Consider the following 26782-nt stretch of genomic DNA (forward strand, 5'->3'; position numbering starts at 1 on the left):
GCAACAGACAGTAACTAGAGCGTCCTTGCTATTGTGATTTAACCATTTTTAGTATGGCTTAATTGTATCAGTAATGCTTTTTATATTTGGAAATAAATCCTTTTAGAAGCAATGTCTTCACAAAACAAAAGTGCATGCCTAATGCACCAAATTTCCTGTCTTTAATAAAGATGGTGATAAATGTATAATTCGCTTGAAATATTTAACTATGACAACTAAGTATAATGTGGTGCCCTGGATGGAATGGGAGAAAACAATGGCACCCCACTCCAGTACTGTTGCCCGGAAAATCCCATGGATGGAGGAGCCTGGTAGGCTGCAGTCCATGGGGTTGCTAAGAGTCAGACATGACTGAGCGACTTCACTTTCACTTTCCACTTTCATGCATTGGAGAAGGAAATGGCAACCCACTCCAGTGTTCTTGCCTGGAGAATCCCATGGATGGAGAAGCTTGGTAGGCTGCAGTCCATGGGGTCACACAGAGTCGGACACGACTGAAGGGACTTAGCAGCTGGATGGAATGATGGAACTAAAAAAGGACACCAGGGAAAAACTGAGGAAATCTGAATAAAGTATGGACTTTATTTGCTAATGATGTGTCAATATCATTTCAATGACTTTAACAGATGTACTACACCAATGTAAGATGTTAACAATGGGGGAACGTGGCTACAGGTTATATACGAACTCTCTGTACTGTCTACACAATTTTTCTGCAAATCTGAAAAGATTCTTATAAGCATCTTTAAGATTCTATAAGCTTAAAAAAAATGGAGAAGGAAATGGCAACCCACTCCAGTATTCTTGCCTGGAGAATCCCGGGGACAGGGGAGCCTGGTGGGCTGCCATCTATGGGGTCACACAGTTGGAGATGACTGAAGCGACTTAGCAGTAGCAGCAGCAGCAGCAAGCTTAAAAATAAGCTTATAGGGGCTTCCCTGATGGCGCAGTGGTAAAGAATCCACTTGCCAATGGAAGAGATGCAGGTTTCATCCCTGATTTGGTTTTTTTTTTTGTTTGTTTTTGTTTTTTTGTTTGTTTGTTTTTTCATCCCTGATTTGGGAAGATCCCACATGCCACAGGACAACTAAGCCCGTGGGCCATAAGTACTGAGCCTGCACAGTGCAACTACTGAAGCCTGAGCACCCTAGAGCCTGTGCTCTACAAGAGAAGCCAGCACAATGAGAAGTCTACACAACGCAGCTAGAGGGGAGCCCTCGCTTGCCTCAACGAGAGAAAAGCCTGTGCAATAACAAAGACCCAGCACAACCAAAACTAAATAAATAAAATAGAAAAAAATAAGCTTATAAAAAAGTCTGTCAACATTTATTTTCCATATGAACCAGACGACACAAATCAATCTGAAGAAGCATCAACATCAACATCTTTTAAATTTACACCTTGTATCAAAATAAAATGAATTTGAAAAGGCCTATAATTTTGAAGCATCTACGTATGGGAAAACATTCAAGGGTTTTCAATGGAGACAACTTACTTGATAAGTCTTGTCTCATAAAAGCTAAGAAACTTGTCAAGATATTTGTCAAAGAAAGTACTTTGAAGGGAGGCAAAAACATAGAATTTGTGACAATCAAGGGCTGAAATATTTACAAAAGTCAATATTTATACATGTCAATATCAAAAGAAAAATAGAATTGAGAATATCTTCCATTTTGTAGAATTTGCTCTAAGCTTATCACATAATTTGCTCTTAAAGTGCTCTTCAGTCCTTGTACAGAGAATAATTTTCTTAATTAAAATATTATGACCTACAGAGAAGAGTCAATTGCTGATTCCAACAATTTTAAGTTTAATAATCATAACATATAACTCTAAAAAAGATTATAAGCAATTTTATGGGGGAAAAAGCATGATAAGGTCACATTGAAAAATATTTATATTCTTCAGAAAAGTATTAGAGGTACACATGAAAAAGTAACTGATTAAAACACTTACCTGTTTTCCAAAACTAACTATTCTGCTTATGTAATTTTAAAATATTCATGGAATTAACAAAAGATTTTCTTTGTGCTAATACACCTAAAATTTTTATGTTTAGAAATAACTTTTTTATTTATTAAAAAACTTTTTATACAGAAATCTTTTAAAGGACAACATATATAATAAAAATAATTTGTCAGACAATAATATAATACTTAGATAATATTAGATAATTTTAAGTATATTAGTCCTTCTCATTTTATTCATAGGAAAATTCTGGTTTGGAAACTCATTCCATGGCCACTCTACTTGCCTATCTCATCTACTTCAACTTTCCCATTTTCTAAACACTCTTAGGTGCTCACACTCCCAAGTATTTTGCACCATGCCCAACACACAATACATAAATTTTCAACAAAGGCAACAAATGTATTATCTTAGTTGATTTCACATTATCCCATCCCTTAACATTTTTTTTTTCAATTTTTGAGACTGAAAAGAGTTGGGAAACAGCTTTATCTTTTAATATTACTCTATGACCAAAACCCAAACTTTTTGCATTTCCTACCTAGAAACCAAACCCTGCTTATCAGTCAAGGCTCTCCCAAAAGTCACCGCTTCCATGAAGCATGCCCTGACTGATTCAACCACAAGAAAATTCTTCCCCTGCCACATTTTATCTGAAACTCTATGTACTGAGTTTTTTGTGGATGTCTTATATCTTTCCGTATCTCTTGAAGCACTCAGAGATCTGACCAGCAACAGATCCTGCATGAATGAGTGAATGAGGCTGGAACCTGGGGAAGGAGGACACAGTGGGAGGTGAAATGAAGAAGGTAGAGCTTTGTTTGGATCTGAGGCAGGTGAAGGACTCTGTCTTACGGAGGGCAAAGAAGACAAGTGGTGAGGAGGGATCGGAGGGGACTTCAGGGCACAGGATCAGGAAGGAGACACACTATGGTGAATTTGATTGCCAAGCTGAAACAGGTCAATCCCCTTCTGAACACAGTGAGAAAGGAGAGATTCTAGAAAACACACCAGACTGCATCTGAAATCTACAGGCAAGAGATTTCAAAATCTACACTCCTCTTCAACCTGCTGGCCGCCTTTTGCCTTGATTTGATTTTCACCTTTTTCTTTTCACGTGGTTTCCAGCAGGGGAAGTGTCCAATATTTGCTATGTAACATTTACTAAGAAAGCTGAAGAGAGTCAGAAATGGCCAACTGGAGATACTGTCCTGGGAGGATTTCTAGTATTTCTGATACACAGAGGCCCCTTCATTTCCCTCCACCTTGGACTTGCGTTTCTGTGGGTTGAGGATGCTGAAATCAGAACTCCAAGCTGAGTGGGCTACAACAATGCTGTGAATTCCAAATACATTTCAAGAAATTAAACTAGGATGCATCTTAAACAAAGTAATATTTATACTTAAGTTTATAAATACTATTACATATATATGTGAATTTCAAAAACATGAATTAAATCACATGATTTAATGAAGATCAACATGGACTTAAAATATTGTATGACATAGATAACTCATCACGTTTCTATAGAAGATAAGGATTGGCTTGTCTTTCTAAAATCTCCCAAACTTCTTATACTCCAGAATCATGAGTTCCAAGAAAGAACTCATTTTCTCTCCTAAAATTAGCATATTCTGGGATATAAGTGTATTCTATCTGTTACCTCAGCAGTAAATTTATTTCTTGAATTCGTACTTTAACATACATTGAATACCTACTACTAACTACTGAATGACTAGCATTTCACTCTAAATTATTATTGATATTATAGAACTGTTAGGTGCATAAGCTATAGTCACATTTTCTTCAACAGTTAAATCTCGACCTTAAGCTTGAGCATACATCATACTGGCAAGAAGATCTGTTGGAGATTACACACGACTTGCTCTGGACTTCTTTAAAGTTTTTCTCACAGGTTGTAAGAATCTGCTCTGAAAATCATGTAATTAAATGAGAATTTCTTTTCTATTAACATGGCATCTTTGAACTATCTTAAAACTATTTGTAAACATTAAGTATTTTTTTTAGTTATTGTGTAAAAATAACACAGAAGAATTTTTAATCAACTTTTAGAATCATTGCCTTTACCTACCTACCTTGCAAGATAAACCAATAATGGTCTTTCAGTCTCTCTGTGCAGAGGTGGACCAAGGAATATTAAACTGAAACAAAATTAGTTGTAGAGATTTTCTTACAAATCTTCTTGAACACACTTCCCCTTTAAAATAAAATGTTGTTGGGACTTCCCTGGTGGTCCAGTGGTTAAGACTCCCTCTTTCAATGCAGGGGGTAGAGGTTCAATCCCTGGTTGGGGAGCTAAGATCTCACATGCCTCGCAGCCAAAAATCCAAAACATAAAACAGAAGTAATGCAACAAATTCAACAGACTCTAAAAATTGTCCACATTAAAAAACCTTAACATAAAATGCTGACATCTTCAATTTCAACATTCCAACAGTTAAAACCCTTTGAGAGGTTCTTGGTCTCATTCAACAATGCCTGGGGTGTATTCTCCACAAGGTGGAAGTTTCCTGAGATAAGAGGAGGAACTTTGCCTTTCATTCCTTCCCTAGCAAACTGCAGGAAAGTTTAATTACTTTTCCTTTGGTTTTCTGAAGAACTATAGGGTGATTTTCTGAAATGTGATTTAAAAAAATGGTAGCCAAAAATCCTGTTGAAGTGTGACTTTCTTACACTATACCAGGATCGGTTGTGCAGAAAAGAGTCTACTTTTGTGCTCCCAGAGCCACAACCCATGAAAAGAGCAAATGATCTGCAGATTCTCAAATCCTATCTCCTGATGTAATCTAACCTCAACCACTCAGGAGAGCCATTCAAAGAAAAACCAGTCTTTACTGAGTCATCATCTTAATTCACTGGTTCATTAGATCATGAAAAAGCAATTTCAGTCAGCTGTGCATTTACATTTATTTCAGTTTACATTTTTCACACCAAACTTTTATCCTTTCCTGTTTTCCAGGTCTTGTTCCTGAGGTATGAGCTACCCTCTCTCAACAAGGTGGGCAACATCCCTTCTCAGCAGTACAAATAGCCTAATAGCTACAAAATAAAATGGAAATAAATGCTGAATGACTGCTTTAAATACAAGTGATACTGTATTTAGTATCACTAAATAACAGTAGGAGCTGTAAAAAGGTTATTGCGATAATCCACAAGTGGCCAAGAGGAACCCACACAGCAGTAGTATCTGTTTACCTCCATGTATAGTTTTTGTAGCATTTCCCCAACACTCAAAAAAAAAAAAAAAAAAAAGACCACATTAAAAATAATTTGAATAACAAACCTTCGGGCTAGGGGCCCAAGATCCAGGATCACATCTTTTCAGACTCCTGTGGATTCATCTCAGCTCTCACATGTATTCATAATAATATAAATGCACGTTTTGTGCTTACTTTTCTAGATGGTATAACTTCTACAAAGACAATTTAGAATTGCAGTGTCTACCTTGGGGAACTTTCAGAATGAATACAAGGGGGCAAGGAGTTAAAATATAAATAAAAATGGAAGAGGAACAACACTACAAATAATAATAATTTTAAACAAGGGCAGCATTCCAGCTATCGGAAACTCAGGTACCTGGCACCATAAAGAATTCAAAAGAAGACTGAAAATCAAGAAACTGTGAACAGCAGCCTATGAGCCACTTCGCCTTGGCACAGGAATAACCTGCATTCAAAAGGGGGTTTTAAAACACAATTCTAGTATATCTGATCATTTTGCTTTTCTGCATCTTCAGCATACTAAGGTGCCCAGGAAGGACGGAAGGAAGGAGGGACTGACAATAGTAAGTGCACAGAAAATGCACACAGGAACTCAAAGAGCCAAGCTGGACTGCCATCCCCACAAACGCTGGGGACACACTACACCAAAGTCCAGGATGAAACTCGACTCCATAACGATGACCCTGAGTTAGCAAGGAAAGCTGAAATTATTTTGTAAACAGTTATTGAAAGCAAGGCATTGGGTGGGGTTTCCCTGGTGATCCAGTGGTGAAGAATCCTCAAGGGACACCAGCTTGATCCCTGGTCTGGGAAGATCCCACTTGCCACGGAGCAACTCAACTCATGCACCACAGCTACTCAGCCTGTTGCTCTAGAGCCCAGGAGCCGCAACCACAGAGCCCACGTGCCCTAGAGCCTGTGCTCCACAAGAGAAGCCACCGCACCACAACTGCGGAGTAGACCCCACTCTCTGCTACTAGAGAAGGCCCGCATGCCGTAGCGAAGACTCACCACAGCCAAAAATTAAAAAATAAATCTTTTTAAAAAAGGAAAACAGAAAGCAAGGCATTGTGTGAGCCCATGTGTTGACCAAAAGATGTGTGCCAGATGGCCCATTGCAGCACGATATGTAATAGCCACAAAGTAGAAATGACTCAAATGGCCACGCACTGTGAAGTGGATAAATAAGTTGTATCTTCACACAATGAATACTCTACAGCAGTGGGAATGACGGAGCTACAAGCACAATGTTGAGTGTGAGAAGCCAGACCATGTAAAAGGAAAAAGACATAGGAGATCAGGCCTGGAGGTCAGGGAGGGACTGTAGTGATTGGAAGGGAGCACAGAGGCTTCTAGGTAACATGCTGTTTCTTTTTTAAGTTCTTTTTAAACATTATTATTAATTTTTAATTGGAGTATAATTGCACTACAACGGTGCAATTGTGCAATTGCAACGGTGCAATTTCTGGAGGGAGGGGATGTATGTATACATAAAACTGATGCACGCTGTTGTTACAACATGCTGTTTCTTGATCTGGATGCTGTCCATGTGGAGTCAGCAAGCTGTACACCAAGCTCCATGCACTTTTCTGTAGGTTTATTTGTCTCTGAAGAACACATTGCCAAAATAACACACAACAGACTTGATGGAAGTATAAATTTCTTACCTTCATGGGGAATTCAATCACCAACATGTCACAATTCAGATTTCAAGTTCAGAGGCAACCCAAGGCAAAAATTTTGAAGCAGGTGATGTTTATCTTTTCTACCTCAGTTCCACATTCTCTTTCTGGGGCTTTTCTATGTTGTTGTTGTTGTTGTTTTTCATCATTTTTACTTTTCTGGGGTTGTGCTGGGTTTTCACTGCTGCACGCAGGCTTCCTCAAGTTGCAGAGAGCGGGTGCCACTCTCTAGTTGTGACGCATGGGTTTCTCATTGTAGTGGCTTCTGTTGTTGTGGAGCACAGGCTCTAGGGCACGCAGGTTTCAGGAGTTGCATCTAACGGACACTAAAGCACAGGCTCAGTAGTTGTGGCACATGGGCTTAGTTGCCCCATGGCATCTGGGATCCTCCCAGACAAGGTATCAAACTGATGTCCCCTGTATTGAAAGTGGATTCTTAATCACTGGATCACCAGGGAAGCCCCTTTACCTTTTTAACAGGAATTCTCAACCACATCCCACACACTAACTTCTCATTTCTTTATCAGAGTTTAAGACATACAAATCACCCAGGGACCTTGTTAAAGCACAGATGCTTCAGTAAGTCTGTGGTGGGGCCTAGTGTCTGCATTGCTAGAGAAGCTCCCAGGGGTGGCCAGTGCCCCTGGTCTGAGGCCTCAAGCTGCAGAGAAAAGACATGATTTAAAAACCAGTGTCTGCTGAGCTCCTGGGAGCGGAATGCCTGGTCCTGGGAATCTGAGCATGGAGCTCATCGCTTTCTTATGGCTGAATTTTAGGACCTAGATCCGGTGGAACATTCTGGGCTTCCCTATGCCTCTTGGCTTGCACCCCTGTTATTAAGCTACCAACTCAGAGTCAAGAACTGGTAGCTGGGGACAGTAAAGTAAGAACTGTTCCTACCCTATGGAGTTTTGTACTGTTTCTCATTCAAACATCATCTTTGGACTTCTGAGTACAGTGCTTTTCCCACAGCTTGTGCAGAAGGGAGGGAGGAGGGGAGGGAATAAAGGAGGGGAGCAGGCAGTTCATTTGCCTGAGGAATTGTAGCAATGGTAAGTGCTGGTGTGACTTGCTAGATGACTGAGGCTGCTTAAATTCAAGATGTGTCTTCCATGAGGGGCTCAGTGTGGTTACGGACATTTTAATGAGTGAGATTGGAGGGTGAGCATGGAGGGGGAGACACCAGGGTGAATAAGCCCTCGTCTCCCAGGGGGTCATCTCAGAGCCATGAACACAAGGAGGCAAAGCCTTTCCTTGGCAGATAGAAGAATGTTAATAAATTTTAAAGCTGCCCCAGAAAATTGGAAGTGTTTAGGCATTTGGAAACAGTACAAGGGGAATATAATGTATGTGGGATTTTTTTTCAGATTTAAACAAATATTTGAAAATTTTCTAGTGCACATTTTATAAGTTGGAAGCAATAAAAAATGCTCTCTGATCTCTCCAGAGGTGATTCCCATAAAACAGGGAATCCCATAAACAGAGTATCTGGAGAAGTTTTTTTTAGCAGCTGTGATGGTTAATTTTATGTGGCAACTTGGCTAGGCTGCAGTGCTTAAATACCTGGTTATACATGTCTGGATGTTGCTATGAAGGTCCTTTTTAAATTAAATTGATTTTTAATTGAAGGATAATTGCTTCATGAAGGTGTTTTGTACATGAGACTAACATTTCAATCTGTTAAGACTTTGAGTACAGCAGATTACCCTCCAGAATGTGGGCAGGCTTCATCTAAAGAGTTGAAGACCTTTAAATGAAGACTGAGTACCCCCAAGGATGAGGTGATTCTGCCAACCCACTGCTTTGGGGCTCAAACTGTTGTATCACATCTTCTCTAGGTCTCCAGTCTTCTGGTCTACCTTGCAGATTATAGACCTGCCAGCCTCCACAATGGTATGAGCCAATTCCTCAAAATAAATCCAACCCTGCCCCTCTTGCTCCTTCCACACTCCCCATACTGTTTCCTAGCCACTACATCTTATTGGCTCTATTCCTTTGGTGAAGCCTACTAACACAGTGGCTTATATCACTGTACTTTCACTGAGGTTAATCACATAAACAAATGCACCAGCTTCACAGTGAATATATGTTAGCACTGCTTAAAACAGTTGAATCAACATTGGATTCAATAAGAACTGAATTATTATTCAGTTGTGGAATAAGAACCTTAATTTTAAATATTACTCAACAGAATAGGTCACTTTTTAATGGTCCAAATGCTCACCTACAACATAATATTATAATAATTCTCATCAGGGTTCATTAGGATTGTAACAGCCTATCTAACAGATCTGTGGACTTTTGTGGACGGATTTCTATTCGCCTGAAGACAGCTTATTCACTGTAATCTTTCAGCAGACAGGCAATGCATTATCCTTTTTAGTTCAGTTCAGTTGCTCAGTTGTATCCTTTTAGACCAATGTAAAACCTCTGGACTCATGCACACAGAATCAATCTAACCCTCATTTTTGGCTTGGTGCCTTGCTTTAGTCTCCCATGAATTTGTATTCATGACTAGGACTGCTCAGACACAGTGCGTGTTCCTACAGCATCAATTAGCTTTCCCCTACATTAGTAGGTGAATGATTAAAAGACGCTTACTCCTTGGAAGGAAAGTTATGACCAACCTAGATAGCATATTCAAAAGCAGAGACATTACTTTGCCAACAAAGGTTCATCTAGTCAAGGCTATGGTTTTTCCTGTGGTCATGTATGGATGTGAGAGTTGGACTGTGAAGAAGGCTGAGCGCCGAAGAATTGATGCTTTTGAACTGTGGTGTTGGAGAAGACTCTTGAGAGTCCCTTGGACTGCAAGGAGATCCAACCAGTCCATTCTGAAGGAGATCAGCCCTGGGATTTCTTTGGAAGGAATGATGCTAAAGCTGAAACTCCAGTACTTTGGCCACCTCATGAGAAGAGCTGACTCATTGGAAAAGACTCTGATGCTGGGAGGGATTGGGGGCAGGAGGAGAAGGGGACGACAGAGGATGAGATGGCTGGATGGCATCACTGACTCGATGGACGTGAGTCTCAGTGAACTCCGGGAGCTGGTGATGGACAGGGAGGCCTGGCATGCTGCAATTCATGGGGTTGCAAAGAGTCGGACACGACTGAGCGACTGATCTGATCTGATCTGATGCAGAACTGGAAGTTGCATTTTCCAGCATGTCAATGCTCTGCGCCCAGGTAACAGCCACCCAATGCAAGCCCATTACTGCAGCTGAAGGCAGCTGGCTGCAAGTGGACATGGTGCTAGACACAATGCCCACTCCCTGGGCTCTTCTTGGCACAAACTATCCACATGCTTTGTCTTTGTGCATTTTGTCTTGTCCCCGTAACTCAGCAACCACAACTCATATACCTCCATCCATGAAGCTACCTTCACCTTAAAAAATAGGCTGCAAAATGCTATACTTTCATTGTTTATAACAGTAACAGTTTTTCTGTACTGATATTCTGGACTGTTGCATGTTTCTATTAGGCATCTAATGTGACTTTTTAAAAATTTTGCTATTATTTTTTTTTAGTTTTATGGATGCAAATCTGTATAGATACAGAGAGATTGGCCCCATCCCTACTTTCTCCCTCATACATCCTTTGTGTGCTTGCAGAACATCAGGTTCTTCTGAAATACAGATACTGTGTTAGAGCAGAAATGTGTGACCATACTTCATTCATTAACATCCCCAACCTAACTATATCTGCCAGACTGAATTACATGCCATGCCAACAGATTGTCAAGGAGGAAAAGAAAACATATTTGGATCATAAACATGAACACTAGTTTATGGCGAGTCCATTACAAACATGGCATACAAATGTCTTAAAACATAGATTTTCTTTTTTTTTGTCTTTAGATATTTATATTGTCAAGTCTGAGAGGATATCCAGGAATCTGTAGTTTTTTTTTTAAATTAATTTATTTATTTTAATTGGAGGCTAATTACTTTACAATATTGTGGTGATTTTTGCCATACATTGACATGAATCAGCCTCACATGTACATGTGTCCCCCATCCTGAACCCCTCTCCCACCTCCTTCCCCATCCTATCCTTCTGGGCCATCCCAGTGCACCGGCTTTGAGTGCCCTGTTTCATGCATCAAATTTGGACTGGTCATCTATTTCACATATGATAACATACATGTTTCAATGCTATTCTGTCAAATCATCCCACCCTCACCTTCCCTCACAGAGTCCAAAACTCTGTTCTTTATACCTGGGTCTCTTTTGCTGTCTCGCATATAGGGTCGTTGTTACCATCTTTCTAAATTCCATATATATGCATTAATATACTGTATTGGTGTTTTTCTTTCTGACTTACTTCACTCTGTATAATAGGATCCAGTTTCATCTACTTCATTAGAACTGATTCAAATGCATTCTTTTTAATATCTGAGTAATATTCCATTGTGTATATGTACCACAGCTTTCTTATCTATTTGTCTGCTGATGGACAGTAGGTTGCTTCCATGTCCTAGCTATTGTAAACAGTACTGAGACGAACACTGGGGTACATGTGTCTCTTTCAATTTTGGTTTCCTTGGTGTGTATACCCAGCAGTGGGATTGCTGCCTCATAAAAACATGGATTTTCTAAGCAAATGTTGGTTGACTCCTCAAGAATTCTTCCACCTCAGCCAGGGCAGACTGTCACTCTGTTCTACAGGAGCAAGAATTATGAGGTCGCACCTGGAGATAAAACTGCAGCCATCATGCCCAAGAAGATGGGCAACAGGCCAGCACCTGCCACAACCTCCCACCACTCCTCCATGTGGGGACCAGGCAGTCACAGGAGGCTTACAGCAGGTGAGACTTCCACCACTGCATCTGGATTCAGAATAAAGAACTGATTTGTGCTTGTTTGTTTTCGAACCAGACATTAAAAAAAAACAAAACACTCTAGGTCAGAGGTACCATTGTAACAAAGTGGCCACTTGAGCATGCTCCATAATTGTAATGCTCACGAGGGGGTATCATGGCTGAACATTCCCATAAAATGTCCCCCAAAACTAAAACTGAAGAGAGTGGTTGTTTTCAGTATGTGTGGTGGGAAGGAGCACCCAGAATGTGTCATTATCACAAATATTTCTGCTCGGTTACCTAAACATGACAGGTGTGAGTACATTTAAGGGACAACCCTTGAGGGAGCCTATATTCGGGACTGATCCAAGTAGATATGAGACATAGAGCCTTTGTAGCTATCCAGATCTTTTACCTCTGTAAAAAAAAGAAGTTTTACACTCTACATGTTTGCTTTTCTTGTGGTTAAGAAGCATATAACATAAATCTACGTCCTTCACAAACTTTGAGGTGTACAGTGTTGTTGCCTACATGCCTATTTTCACGCAGAGCCTTTTCCACGTTGAACGACTGAAGTTCCATAACCCACTGAACAGCAGCTCTTCATTTCCTAATCCCTGGGCCCCTGGCAATCACCATTCGACTTTCTAAAAGTTGTTTACTTTAGACACTTCATATAAGTGGAACTGTACATTATTTGTCCTTCTGTGACTGGCTTACTTCACTCAGCATAATGTGCTCAGGTCCATCTGGGTTGTCACATACTGCAGAAATTCCTTCTTTTTGTATAGCTGAGTAATAGTCCATTGAAGTATATAGCACATTTTCTTTATTCATTCATCTGTCAATGGGCATGTGAGCTGTTTGCACCTGCTGGCTATTGTTACTAATGCTGCAATGATCACAGGAGTGCGGATATCTCTTCAAGATCCTGATTTCAATTTTTTTGGATATACACGCAGAAATGAGATTGCTGGATCATACGGAAGTTCCATTTGTACTTTTCTGAGTAACCTTCATACCATTTTCCATAGTGGCTGCACCAATTTACATTCCCACCAACAATATACAAGGGTTGCGATTTCTCTATATTCTCAGTAGCACTTATAATTGTTTTTTTGATAACAGCCAATAAGTGGCAATTTCCATTGCAATTAAAAAAAACTTATTTATTTTTAATTGATGGGTAATTGCTTTACAGCACTGTGTTGGTTTATACCAAACATCAACATGATCTATTGCAGTTTTGATCTGCATTTCTCTGATGATTAGTGATGAGCATCTTTTCATCCTCACAAAAATCTTTTTTGACTGCAGGACAAAATATTCCAATAATGAAAGGATATACCATTATGTTACCAGAAAATATAACCTCTTATCACTAAATTCCCTTATTTTTATTCCATGCCAATTGATTTTTTCCCATGTCTTAAATCCGTGACAAATACGTTCAGTTTCAAATGATGAGAAGGAAAGACATCAGGGTAAAAGGTGTTTTGGACATCTCGGTGCTTTCAGAGCTCAGCCCTCCTCCCCCAGGGACGCACTTACCAGAGCAGCGTAACCGGGAGATAGAAAATACTGTACAGTAACATCTGATGGGCTTGAACTTGGTAACTTGGGAAAGTACAAGAACATGCAAGAGCAAAAAAGAGAGTCAAGACAGACTACCTTTGGGTCAAAATACTATCCCACAAACTTGGACGGGGCAGAAGCAGCATGGTTAAGGTTCTAAGCTACAGTGCCATGGAACCACATGTTCACATCAACACGACCTTCAAAGCAAAGATCACATCTGACACTTGAACTTACCACTGCACGTTCTCAGGCAGGAAACAGGGGCTGCAAACTGGGAAAAGTATCTTTCCCACTTTTGTGCTCTGTCCTTCACAGAGAACACAAAACTGGAAATTCCTACATAAAATCTGGATACCTTACCATCCTTTCTAAGTTGGCATCAGTGATAACACCAGGCCTACCTCCTGCATGGCAGCACGTGTGTCTATACTAGTAGATGATGCAGAGGTGGGTACTGGGCTCCAACTCCTTCCACCGGGTCAATGTTAGCTGCCTAATCCCGGAGGCCTCGGTGTCTGTGAGCTCCCAGTCCATTACATTAGTCACAGTCCACAGCGGGACTGAGGGGATAATCTGATCAGAGCCTAGAGTGTCTCTTGTTGGAACTGTAACACTAACATGCAAGATAACTGCTCTACTAAAGAGAAGAATACACTCCCTGAATTTAGTTCATCTGCTTGTTTCCTGACTCCCACTGAGAGCTGGACCCAGACTTTGTGATTTTCCCTCTTCATTATCTTCCCTGGTGCCATCACCTCTGGAGAGAGAGCAAATGGCCAAGAAACTTTGATTTTTTGACTGGATATAATTTTAAAGCACCCAGTTTCTAGTGCAGTCCCAGGCACACATAGATTACAAAAGTATTTTAAATGAAACAGTGAATGAATGACATAGGAAAAAGGCAAGAAGAGTTTCTTCTTTGGGCAAATAACAAAAATGGTCCTTAAGACTGAGAGCAATTTAAGTTGAACTTCTTCCACAATATTGATATTATGCCTTCCATTTATTATTTTTTAAATTAATTAATTAATTTTAATTGGAGGCTAATTACTTTACAACACTGTAGTGGTTTTTGCCATACATTGACATGAATCAGCCATGGGTGTACATGTGTTCCCCATCCTGAACCCCCCTCCCAACTCCCTCCCCATCCCATCCCTCAGGGTTATCCCAGTGCACCAGCCCTGAGCACGCTGTCTCATGCATCGAACCTGACCTGGCGATCTGTTTCATATATGATAATATACATATTTCAGTGCTATTCTCTCAAATCATCCCACCCTCACCTTCTCCCACAGAGTCCAAAAGTCTGTTCTACACATCTGTGTCTCTTTTGCTGTCTCGCATATAGTGTCATCGTTGCCATCTTTCTAAATTCCATATATATGTGTTAGTATACTGTATTGGTGTTTTTCTTTCTGGCTTACTTCACTCTGTATAATAGGTTCCAGTTTCATCCACCTTATTAGAACTGATTCAAGTGCATTCTGTCTAATGGCTGAGTAATATTCCGTTGTGTATAGGTACCACAGCTTTCTTATCCATTCATCTGCTGATGGACATCTAGGTTGCTTCCATGTCCTGGCTAGTGTAAACAGTGCTGCAATGAACACTGGGGTACACACGTCTCTTTCAATTCTGGTTTCCTCAGTGTGTATGCCCAGCAGTGGGGTTGCTGGTTCATATTATATCTTCAATTTAAATGACAGACAAGATTGATATGCAATGAAAACCAGGGAAGCTAATGTTTTCCATCTTATATAGTTCTTAAGGATTTCAAGTCCTTTTGAAACAGTATTTCTCCCACTTGATAAACATGTAGTCCTTACTAAAGAAAAGGTGACATAAACATTATTTATATCATGTTACTTAACTATGAACAAACATAAACCAGATATAAACTCCTTATACTTACAGCTCCCAAGCATTTATGTGACCAACACATGTTTGGAGAATCAAGGGAGTGAGAATGAGAAACATTTATTTAATCCGACAAGGGACACTCCGCTACTGAAACTACAGCCCCAAAGCCAATAGCACCATGATCCTTGGAAGCCTGTGTGCTGCACTCTCCAGCCACACTCACAGGATCAAAACCCTGTTCCCCAATCACTTTTCAACTGAGAACACAGACAACCCAACACTCTGTGTTGCTGGTCACTTTCAATTTACATGGACATGTCTCTACACTAGGCCCACAGCTGTGCCTTCCTCACCAGCCCATGACAAGAACAGCGTGCTGTGGACGCCACACAACCTTAAACACCACACGGGCAGGTTCTCAGTCAGTCAAATCTGTCACGGCACAGTCATCTAGGTGATCCCAAATCTGCTCAAATTAATTTGTTTTATATTATCAGATAATGATAACATAAAATGAAAACAAAACTGTTTAGTCTTCTAAGATTCCCAAGCACACATGTAAAGACCCAAAGGGCCCCCAATTTGAGGAACTATCTTGCCATGAAATTTCTACATTTTGGAGATGTGCCCAGAGGCATTTTTCTGCATATATTATACTGCATCTCAGCTCCTTTGGGTGTCAGAAACTCCTAGGTATTCAAAAAGGTGATAAGCTCCTTGAAGGTCAGGGTCAGGTCTGTAAGGGAGTCTCTCTAGTGCCTGGGACACTGGCAGGCATATGAATACTGGGGGAACTAGAGAAAGAATGAAAGAAACATGCCTGAGCTACTGCATCTATATGTCTTGCTTTTATAAGGCATATAGATGAAGGCCTCAAGAGTTAAAATTCACCTTTCTCTTTTTATAATTACTCTGACAGAAGCAATTATAATTTGGAAGACCCCACATATTTACCAGTTGAACCAATGAAACTGTTTTTTTTTGAGAAACTAATATCAAAGAAGTCATACATATCATTCCGTCATTACAACTTTCCTCTGGGAAACAGTGTTTACTTTCCATTTTATAACCTGATACGAGACTAACAGTTAGATAGGAGCAGCCTGAATACCCATGATAAATCGTCTCTTCCCATTTCTTCCCCCCAACAATAGACTGCAGTCAGGTACAACTAAGCTTTAACAAGCTATATGGGAAGCAAGAAAGTATTTTCTGTATATTCTCTTAGAAGAAAAATGCAGACATCTGAATCACCTTGGCACCCTAACCTCACCATCTTCTAAAGGCTCTGCCATCAGCCTCTACGCTTCCATTCCAGGAAGATTAGCCAAATTTGGCTACTTCTGTTTTACAAATAAAATCAAATCATATAACCTGGTAAGAAATCCAGAAACAGGTTTTACATGCTCAAAGTGATAGGAGTAGCATGACTGAATTTCAACAATGATTTAGGAGAGGAGTAAATGAAAAATTCAGGCTAAAAGACAGGCTAGAGAAGAGTCTGTAGTTCTTGGAGAGCAGCCTTCCAATGGCATCCTGTCTTAGGCATTTTACTTGGTACCTACACCATAAGGGCAGAGCAAACAATCTCTCCTCAAAACCTGACAGCAGTGTTTTGAACAGTCCGTGAGATCTGAGGTTCAGAGCAGCCCCCTGTCCATATGGCCAAAGCCGGGAGTCCTCTAAGGCTGGGAAGGCCAGAATACCTTTCTGGGGCCAAGAGGCCAAAAAGAAACTACCCTGAGATGAAATTCCAATATCAGAACCAGAAGGGGCCACCACCAGCAAGCAGAGCTCATAAAAGGTAAGCCACACAGAGATGCCTGCCGGGCCCAGGAGGAAGGTTTGGAAGGTTCAAGAAAGGGCTGTAGTCTTAACAGACAGGTTTCTCCCACTCAGCAGTAGGGTAATGACACAGATAATTGTGAAAAGAAAAAACAAAAAGCAACAGACAAGCAACAGTTAGAAATAAAGACATATATAATCTATATAGAGATATACAGACACATAAAAATATATAAAATGTATGTATTATACACACACACACATACACACACGTGGGCTTCCCAGGTGGCTCAGAGGCAAAGAATCTGCCTGTCAATGCAGGAGATGCCAGTTTGATCCCTGAGTTGGGAAGATCCCTGGAGAAGGAAACGAAAACTCACCCCAGTATTCTCATCTGGGAAACCCCATGGACAGAGGAGCCTGGCAGGGCTACAGACCATGGGGTCTCAAAAGAATCAGATATGACTTAGTGTCTAAACAGCAACAACACTATACACACACACACACACACACACACACACAAACTCCCAGGTCTGAATTAAGAAAAGTCAGAAAATCTCTGGAAAGCTTGTGGCTAGCACTGATAGGCCCCAAAGTTAGTGCCAAAGGTAAGTATCACACACAGTCAAACACATCTCTGAACGTCTTCCAGGACTGAGGTCCAACCCACTCTGGTACCTCAAGGTTAGAGCAAATCTTTATTTCTGGATGAACACCGGACATGACTGGTCACATGAGTGACAAATATGTTTATCTTTAAACACTACAAACACCATCCAAAGCACCAGATGCTCACATATGGAAGATACTTTTAAGAGCTAGTGCTCAAGCAGAGAAGAGCTAATTTAACTCTGGCACCTCAAGCTGGCTCAGGGCCAGAACCACACTGAGTGGGCAGAGAGGGGAAACTGAGGCACTACCTAATCAATCATCAGTGTCTCTCCATCTGCCTGCTGGTCTTCTGCCTCCTCTCACCCTGCCTTCCTCATGCTGGGTCTCCAGCCCTCTCCCTGTGTTTACCTCTCTCTGTGCATCCCTCTCTCCTCTCCCTTTTCCATCTTTCCAAGCACCACATCTTGAAGTGGTGAAGTGGGCTTAGGAAGCAACTGCACTGTTACAAATGAAGATGATCAGAGCCCAAAGTGGACCCCAAGAAAGGGAAATGTAAAGGAAACTATGCCTCTGCCTACTGTAGCTTCGTCCTACAAGTTAAGTGGGATTGGTGTCAGCCGTTGTATTTCCACTCCATTTTAGCTGTCATCCTCATAGTTATACAGACATGCTGAAGCAAACTGTTTTGATGATCCACATGACAGTTCACATGTGGGTAGTTCTGGTTCTTCTCAATTAAATTTGTTTCTAAGCCATTCAACAAAAGACTTCTTCAACACTGCACACAGAAAGGGCACAGACCATGTGAAACAACTGACCACGTGGGTCTAATTTTGGTGCCTGAACAAATCCTACCCTAACCCTGTCTGGCAGGTCATCAGCTGTGCGAACCCTTATTACACCAGAGGCACCCACTCTGGGTCTGCTCTAAATACCGTGGCAAAACTCATGCCCGTTCACAAGTCCATTATGGTTTTGGTGCCGGCTGGACCCTTGTGCTTCTGTTTATGAGAATGTGGGGTTCTAAATTATTAAAGTTAATCAGTCCATAAATGAAACTCAGAATTTCTACAGATGGGACTGAGAACACTCTGAAAAGTTCTGGCTCTGACTAGACAAGAGAGATGAATTCCTGCCATGCCCCCTCCTCGGTCAAATGGTCAATGCATGCATACACACACACACACCTTGTATCCTTCTCTCCTTGCTAATCTCAGGACACGTGAGCTCTCATCGGGAACTTGCAAACAAAGGGAGGGAACCAACAAAAGAAATGAAGAGAATGCATACAGCACGAACTAACTGCATTCTCAGGATATGAAGCAAGGAATCAAAGAACACTGAACAAATATTTACTGAGTACCCACTGTGTAAAAACCTTTCTTTCACCAAGGTAATGCCTGGGGCCCCAGAAATGGGCTCCACTAGGTGGTTACAAGTCTGGTCTCTGTTTCTCCCCAGACATTCTCTCCCCACTTCATGAATTTTTCTTGGCCTGATGCAACCTTCCTTCTGGAATTCTCTTACATAACTATACTGCCTTGCCCATTCTGGTTTCACCTGCCGGCTGACCTTGTTCCAGCTTACCAAGAAGTGGCAATGGCCCATTCTGACCCTCTGGACCATTTACACATGTCCACCTCAGGTGAGCAGGTCACGCGGCTACTTGGGATGCTTCCCTCCCCAGGCTTGAAGGCAAAGACTCCCTCAGTTTTCTAAGGGAAAACCAACTTATGAGGGTATTAACACATATCTCAGAGACTATTTTTATTCTTTCACAGTACAAATTATTTTTCTCTAATAACACAATTATCAATGACTGAGGAGTTTAACCCAAATTTGCTTAACATTTTCATCTAAGAGCTTGAATGATCTTTGAAATGGAAATCACCACCACCAGTTTTGCCTCTATAGGAACCAAACCAATCACTCCCAGTTTTGCCTCTATAGGAACCAAACATTCCTATATCTGATATCTGTTCTCCTCAAATTGTACATGAATAGTCCCCAAAGACAGGCATGGGACAGGGTGCTATCCGCAGGAAGGTGGAGTGCCAGGTGGGAAATTAAGGCACCAGGTGAGAAATTAAGGCACCAGGTGAAATGGCACACCTTCCCAGAGAGACAGTTTTTTCTCTGGAAGAAAATATAATATTTTATATTTTAAATATAAAATTTAATATAAATATATATAAATATATATTATATATTATTAAATATATATTATTATATATATATAATATGTTTATATATAAATTTATATTAAATTTTATATTTATATTTATATATATTAAACATAAATATATATATTAAATAAATTATATTAAATATAAATATATTTATATTTATATTTATTTTATATTTAAAAAATATATATAATATATATATAAATATAATAATATATATAATATATAATATATAAATATAAAAAATCTATAAAATAAATATATATATAATATATATCAAATATAAATATATTTAATATATAATATATATTAAAATATATTCTAAATATAAAATTTAATATAAATATTAAAATAATATTATGTTAAACCAACTCGCAAGATATTATACAGTAAAATGAACAAATACATGACTTATTTTTTTGAGATAAAAATTCAAAACTTCAAAGAAAGTTCCTGCTTGCTGGCAGTCTGTTGGGCTATGCCCACAATTCATGGCATGCTAAGTCGCTTCAGTCATGTCTGACTCTTTGTAACGCTTTGGACTGTAGCCCGCCAGGCTCCTCTGTCCATGGGATTCTCTAGGCAATAATATTTGAATGGTTGCCATGCCCTCCTCCAGGGGATATTCCCAACCCAGGGATCCAACCCCAGTCTTGTGCAACTCCTACACTGTGGACAGATTCTTAACCACTGAGCCACCAGGGAAGCCCACAATACGTGGAGTTTACTGCAAATAATTTTTCTGCTTTTACATCCCTCTAAGGAAATTTTTGAGAAATATTTTACTCACACTATGAACTTCTTGAGGGCATGAACCACGGTCTCCTGCTCTTTGTCTCCAGGGACCTAGGACAGTACCTAGGACAGTGGTTGGCACAAAGGAGGCACTCAATAATGTTTGCAGAATTAAAATAATGACAACGGCATTGTCAATAACAACAGATTTTTATCAAGTTTGAATGGGAGAAAGAGAAGGTGAACAGCTATATGAGGAAGTGGAATAGAAGGAACCCAATTTACCCAAACAGCTAATGGCTGCCATAGAAACAATCAGATGAAGCGACTCAGTTTAGTTCTTCAACAAGTACAGGAAGGCAAATATTGTATTTGTTAATCTCTCAGAAGGCAAGGGTGGGGCTTAGGACACAAGTCTATCAGGTGACACTGGTGCCATTAAATTTAATAGGTTCTCAAGAATTGGAAAGGCACAGTGATAAGAATAATGCCATCAATAATATTAAGGCCAGGTTGCACGCTGATCTTAACAAGATTATTTTGATCATTTAGAGGCTGAGTCAAATATCTGCTGCTGAGACTTGACAACTTTGAAAAGTAGTTTTGTGTGTGCGTGTGTGTATAAAATATGGTGCGGGTGTACCTTTTCTTATTCTTAATATTGTTACCTTTTTTACCTAGCTGGACCCAAACCAAGTTACAGATGGAAGCTGATTCAAAGTGTATATATATATATATATTTTTTTTTTTTTCCAAAGTGTTTTTTTTTTTTCAAACTTCCCTGATGGAGACACTGCATTTTCACTCATTTGTACATAATAGGAAAGATGGGTATCACACCCACTTTCTCTACACAATTCCTCTTATACTGCAGTGAGTCACTTTCCATGCCCAGTACTCCCTGAACTTTTCAAACTGGAGGGAGAAGAAGCTGGGCGGTGGAGGAAGTGAGAACTCCTAGCCCTGTAGGTGTAAGCTGTGAATGGGTGAGCCAGGTCACTGCTGCCTTCCAGAGCTATTTCCTTTTCTCAGTCTTCTGTCTCAGATATGTGAACTGCCAACCAAATGATGCCTTTCAGATATTCCCAACAACGACAGCCAGAGACCCATACAATTCCAGAGAGCAGAAAAACATAGCATTAAGATGTTTGTGGCGCCCGAGGAAGATGTGCGAATGGCTCAAGACATACAATGACTAGAAGCAGAGACAGATGCAAATTAATCTCAATAAAACCTGAGTATCTTTCCCACCAAGTCCTGAACCTGCAGGCATCCCCCTTTTGCCTGAAAAGTAACTTGATCCTATGCTATTTCTGTCAGAGCCACAAGAGTAGTTTATTGTGTGATTTTTATCATTTTATTCTGTGGTATAAAAAGTGAGAGTTTTTCAGTTCACAACATCTGGGATCAAATACTGCTCTTTCAGCAACTGGACAAGTCCCTTAACGTCTTTAGGTCGAAATTGCTCCATCAATCAAAGATAAGAAAGTCCACCCCCAAAGTTGCTCTGAATATTAAACAACCTTGTAAAATGCTCAGCACGTAGCAGTGATGAATATTTGTATGCCGCAAAATAAATGCACAGCAAGGTTTTGTTTTCTACGTAGTAGGAGAAAATACCAAAAACTACTATAGAGAATGCCAAATTGGCTAGCGGCCCGGGTCACCGCTCGGGGCTGCCGCTGCGAGTGCAGCCTGGAGGCCAGGAGTAGGAGACGATATAATCAAGTCGCCGAGGTTTGGGGAGCACTCCTAAACCAGTGTCCTGGAAGAATCTCCGGGCGCTGCGGGTTTCACTCTGGCCTGTGTAACTCACAAAGTGCCCTTTGCAGCTGAGAGGATTCTCGTTCCTTAAAGGGTCTCATCTGGGAAAAGTTCAAGTGAATCAATAAATGGAGACAAGGGAGAAACAGGATCCACGGGGTCTGCACACTCCGAAGGTAAGGGGGAGAGATGGCAGGGTCCCGGGAAGGACAGGAAACAACACCACCACCTCCCGCCCTCCAAACCACACTCGTACCTGGGGATGAACTTGACCTCGTCCCCGAGTCTCGCCTGGAAGTCCTGCCAAGCCTGGCCGGAGCTCGCCGGGTCCCAGGGAGCGGCCAGAGCCGCTGCCGCGTCCTCGTCGCCCTCGTCCTCCTCGCCAGACCCGGAGTCGGACCGCACCTGGGCCGCGGCGGGCGCGGGCTCTCGCGGCCCCCAGCCCCGGCGCGGACCCCCGCGGCGGGCCCCGCGAAAGCCGCGCGCGAACTCCTGGAAGGTGATGGCGCCGTCGCGGTCGGCGTCAAGCCGCTGGAACACGGCCTCGGCGTCGGCCGGCCGCACGCGCAACTCCGCGCACAACGCGCGGAACTCCTCACGCTCCAGGCGCCCGGAGCGGTTCGCGTCGCAGGCGGCGAAGACGGAGCGTAGCCGGGCTAGCTCCTCCAGGTCCCCGTCCGCCTCCATCCCGCTCGCGAGGGCTCCGGGGCGCGTGGCCCACCACGACTGCGGCGACGGCGGGGAGTCCGGGGCCACCTGCTGCCGCTGGGAGCTGAGGCAAGTTCGGCGAGTCGGGCAGGTTAGGCCACTGGCGCGGACGTCGGGGCGGGGCGAAGCGCCTGAGTGGGTCGGTACTGTGCGCTCCGACGCGGCTTCGCGCGCCGACCTGTGCCGGCTCTGGCAGTCCCAGAGCCCTGCGAACGCGCCTCTGGCCACCCTCGGCCGGCTCAGCAGCGCCTGCCGCGACTGACAGCCCTGCGCGGCCGCACGCTCTGGCCCGGAGGCGTCCGGCTCCGCCCCGCCAGGAGGAGGAGCGACTGGCTCCAGTTCCCACGCTTTCGCGTGTAGGGCTCTGGAGCCTGGGTTTAGGGCTTCTGGAGTTGGGGGACCCGGTTGGAACTGTGGGGAGGCAGTAGCGTTGCCAGGCCCTTGGTGTAAACAGTGTTTGCTCGGGTAAATCGAGCGCTGGTATGAGGAGCTAACTACTGGATAGAAAGAGGAAAGGAAGGTTAGGGGTAGGGTTGCAAATTAGTTAACATTATGTGTGTCTTATTATTTTCTGATTCTGGAAAATCCGTAAACATCTGTATATCCCAAACCAAAGTGTGAGATTTACCAGAAGACCCCGTTTTCTGATATTACGGGCTTTCTTTTTAAAAAACATTTATTTTTGACTGCATTGGGTCTTCGTTGCTGTGTGCTGGCTTTCTATACTTGCCAGGAGATGGGGGTTTCTCATTGCCCTGGCTTCTCTTCTTCGGAGAACGGGCTCTAGGATGGGGGCTTAGTTGCCCTGGGCATGTGGGATCTTCCTGGACCAGGCATGGAACCCGTGTTCCCTGACTTGGCAGGCAGATTCTCAACCACGGGGCCACCAGGGAAGTCCCATGGCCTTTCTTTAATGCATGTCGGTCCAACGTCGAGGTCCAACTAGTTAATGCACATTAGGAATCACATAGATCTTCCAGATCCTCAAATCCAAGTAATTTTTCTCAGTCCTTGTCTCCTCAACCTGAGAGAAAATTAATAACCAAAATCTTTCAGGCAGCAATATTTAAACAAGGACTGAGGTATTGATAGCTTTTTTTTTTCTTTAAACAAATCTTATGGAAATTAGGCAGTTGTATTTTATCCTTTGATCTTAAACATTTATTTCAACAGTGCCATTGTGTCTTTGATACTGGCTGCTTCCTGGTTGTGGAGAAGGAAATGGCAACCCACTCCAGTATTCTTGCCTAGAGAATCCCAGGGACAGAGGAGCCTGGTGGGCTGCCGTCTATGGGGTCGCACAGAGTCGGACACGACTGAAGCGACTTAGCATGCATGCATGCATGCTTCCCGGTTATCAGATCTTTAAAATTCATCTATTTTTATCCTTAAAAAAAAATCTTGTCTTATTTCTGAGAGACCCTCACTTTGTCATATGACTTACGTGTATGTGTACTTTGATGATTCTCACAGCCTGTGAAAATGCATTTGGATAATTTTTACTTTATTCATATAATGTCCCTCCACTCTTAAGACGTTCTTTTATTTATTTTCACTTCTTTTAGTTATGACTCTGTATTTCATTTCTTTTCATTCTCAGTTCAGTTCAGTCACTCAGTCATGTCCAACTCTTTGTAACCCCATGGCCTGCAGGATGCCAGGCTTCCCTGTCCATCACTAATTCCTGGAGTTTACTCAAACTCGTGTCCATTGAGTCAGTGATGCCATAGCCATCTCATCCTCTGTCGTCCCCTTCTCCTCCTGCCTTCAATCTTTCCCAGCATCAGGGCCTTTTTCAATGAGTCAGTTCTTTGAATCAGGTGGCCAAAATATTGGAGTTTCAGCTTCAACATCAGTCCTTCCAATGAATATTCAGGACTGGTGTCCTTTAGGGTGGACTGGTTGGATTTCCTTGCAGTCCAAGGGACTCTCAAGAGTCTTCTCAAAACAAAACAAAACAAAACAAAACATAAGAGTCTTCTCCAACACCACAGTTCAAAAGCATCAATTCTTCGGTGCTCAGCTTTCTTCACAGTCCAACTCTCACATCCATACATGGATGTGAGAGCTACTGGAAACACCATAGCTTTGACTAGACAGACCTTTGTTGGCAAAGTAATGTCTCTGCTTTTTAATATGCTGTCTAGGTTGGTCATAACTTTTCTTCCAAGGAGTAAGCGTCAATTTCATGGCTGCAGTCACCAAATGCAGTGATTTTGGAGCCCAGAAAAATAAAGTCTGTCAGTATTTCCACTGTTTCCCCATCTATTTGCCATGAAGTGATGGGACCGGATGCCATGATCTTAGTTTTCTGAATGTTGAGCTTTAAGCCAACTTTTTCACTCTCCTCTTTCACTTTCATCGAGAGGCTCTTTAGTTCTTCACTTTCTGCCATAAGGGTGGTGTCATCTGCATATCTGAGGTCATTGATATTTCTCCAGGCAGTCTTGATTTCAGCTTGTGCTTCATCCAACCCAGCATTTCTCATGATGTACTCTGCATGTAAGTTAAATAAGCAGGGTGACAATATACAGCCTTAATGTACTCCTTTCCCAGTTTGGAACCAGTGTTATTTCATGTCCGGTTCTAACTGTTGCTTCTTGACCTGCATACAGATTTCTCAGGAGGCAGGTCAGGTGGTCTGGTATTCCTATCCTTTGAAGAATTTTCCACAGTTTGTTGTGATCCACACAGTCAAAGGCTTTGGCTTAGTCAGTAAAGCAGAAGTAGATGTTTTTCTGGATTCTCTTGCTTTCTCGATGATCCAGTGGATGTTGGCAATTTGATCTCTGGTTCCTCTTCCTTTTAATTTCTCTTCTTTTCATTCTGGATTCTCTTTATTCCTATCACGTTGATTGTTTTCAATATAATACAAATAGAAGATTTGACGGACACACTTCCTTAAGCAGATGTTCTTAAACAGAAAGCTAAGTGCTAAGCATCTGAGGAACTGTTTCTTCTTGAATAGTACAATAGATATAGTCAACTCACAACATCTGTCAAGCTGTAATTACCATCTATAAATTTAACTGGTAAATTACGTGTGCATGTGTTTCTTCAGTCATGTCCAACTCTTTGCGACCCTATAGAATGTAGCCTGCCAGGCTCCTCTGTCCATGGGATTCTCCAGGCAAGAATACTGGAGTGGGTGGCCATGCCCTCCTCCAGGGGATCTTTCTGACCCAGGGATAGAACCTACATCTCTTAAGTCTCCTGCATTGGCAGGCAGATTCTTAACCACTAGTGCCACCTGAGAGGCATTATATTAGAAGCCCTGGCCTTAGCAATCTAATTACTAAGTGAATATAGTTCTATACAAGTAGGTGGTAGTACACTGAAATGAGTTTTATTATTAGTTCAATATAGATTGTTACTGATTTTGAGTTTATGTGCTTTCTTGCTTATTCTAAAGGTTGATATTTTTTTTCCCTATTAAGAAATGGCTAGCTTGGTAATGCCTTTAAAGCTTTATAAATATACCTAAGTTGAATGTTTGAAATATTATCATTATTTTGTTAACAATGAATAAATATCTGTATTTTTCAAAATAAATAAGTTAATGATATTTTTTACTGCTTAGGCAGAAGTATTTTTTAAAGACTGCTCATGCAACTTCCTTCCTTAACTCACTCTGATCTTTGCACTCAATTCTGAATTCCTGTATTGTTTGTCCTGCTCTGTCTTTCCAGTTAACCCCTTCGTTGAAAAGTCATTAAGAAACATGGATTATTACAAATGTCTGTGTATGTCATCTCATTTCCACTGATTCAAATCTATTCCAGACCTACTGTAACAATTATCTCTCACTACATAACAGCACAGCAAACATCTAGTGATTTAAAATATCAGCCATTTTAT

The 26782-nt window shown here is 41.5% G+C and overlaps 1 protein-coding gene across 2 annotated transcripts in view; it reads right to left on the minus strand.

Moving 5' to 3' along the window:
• The window catches only part of RASEF (RAS and EF-hand domain containing), an 86277-nt gene extending 63086 nt beyond the window's left edge, over positions 1–23191 (minus strand). The window contains exon 1 of one of the 2 annotated variants that reach the window (XM_086416742.1): positions 22473–23191. In XM_086416742.1, coding sequence (XP_086272868.1) covers positions 22473–22903 — 431 coding nt within the window. In that variant the 5' untranslated portion in view covers positions 22904–23191. The remainder of the gene's footprint in view (positions 1–22472) is intronic. The other variant, XM_086416741.1, reaches the window with a different exon arrangement.
• Positions 23192–26782: the final 3591 nt, after the last annotated feature.

Source organism: Bos grunniens, chromosome 8, assembly GCF_055505025.1.
Source record: "Bos grunniens cultivar Pamir isolate PY7600 chromosome 8, Bosgru_T2T1.0, whole genome shotgun sequence".
Classification (NCBI taxonomy): domain Eukaryota; kingdom Metazoa; phylum Chordata; class Mammalia; order Artiodactyla; family Bovidae; genus Bos; species Bos grunniens.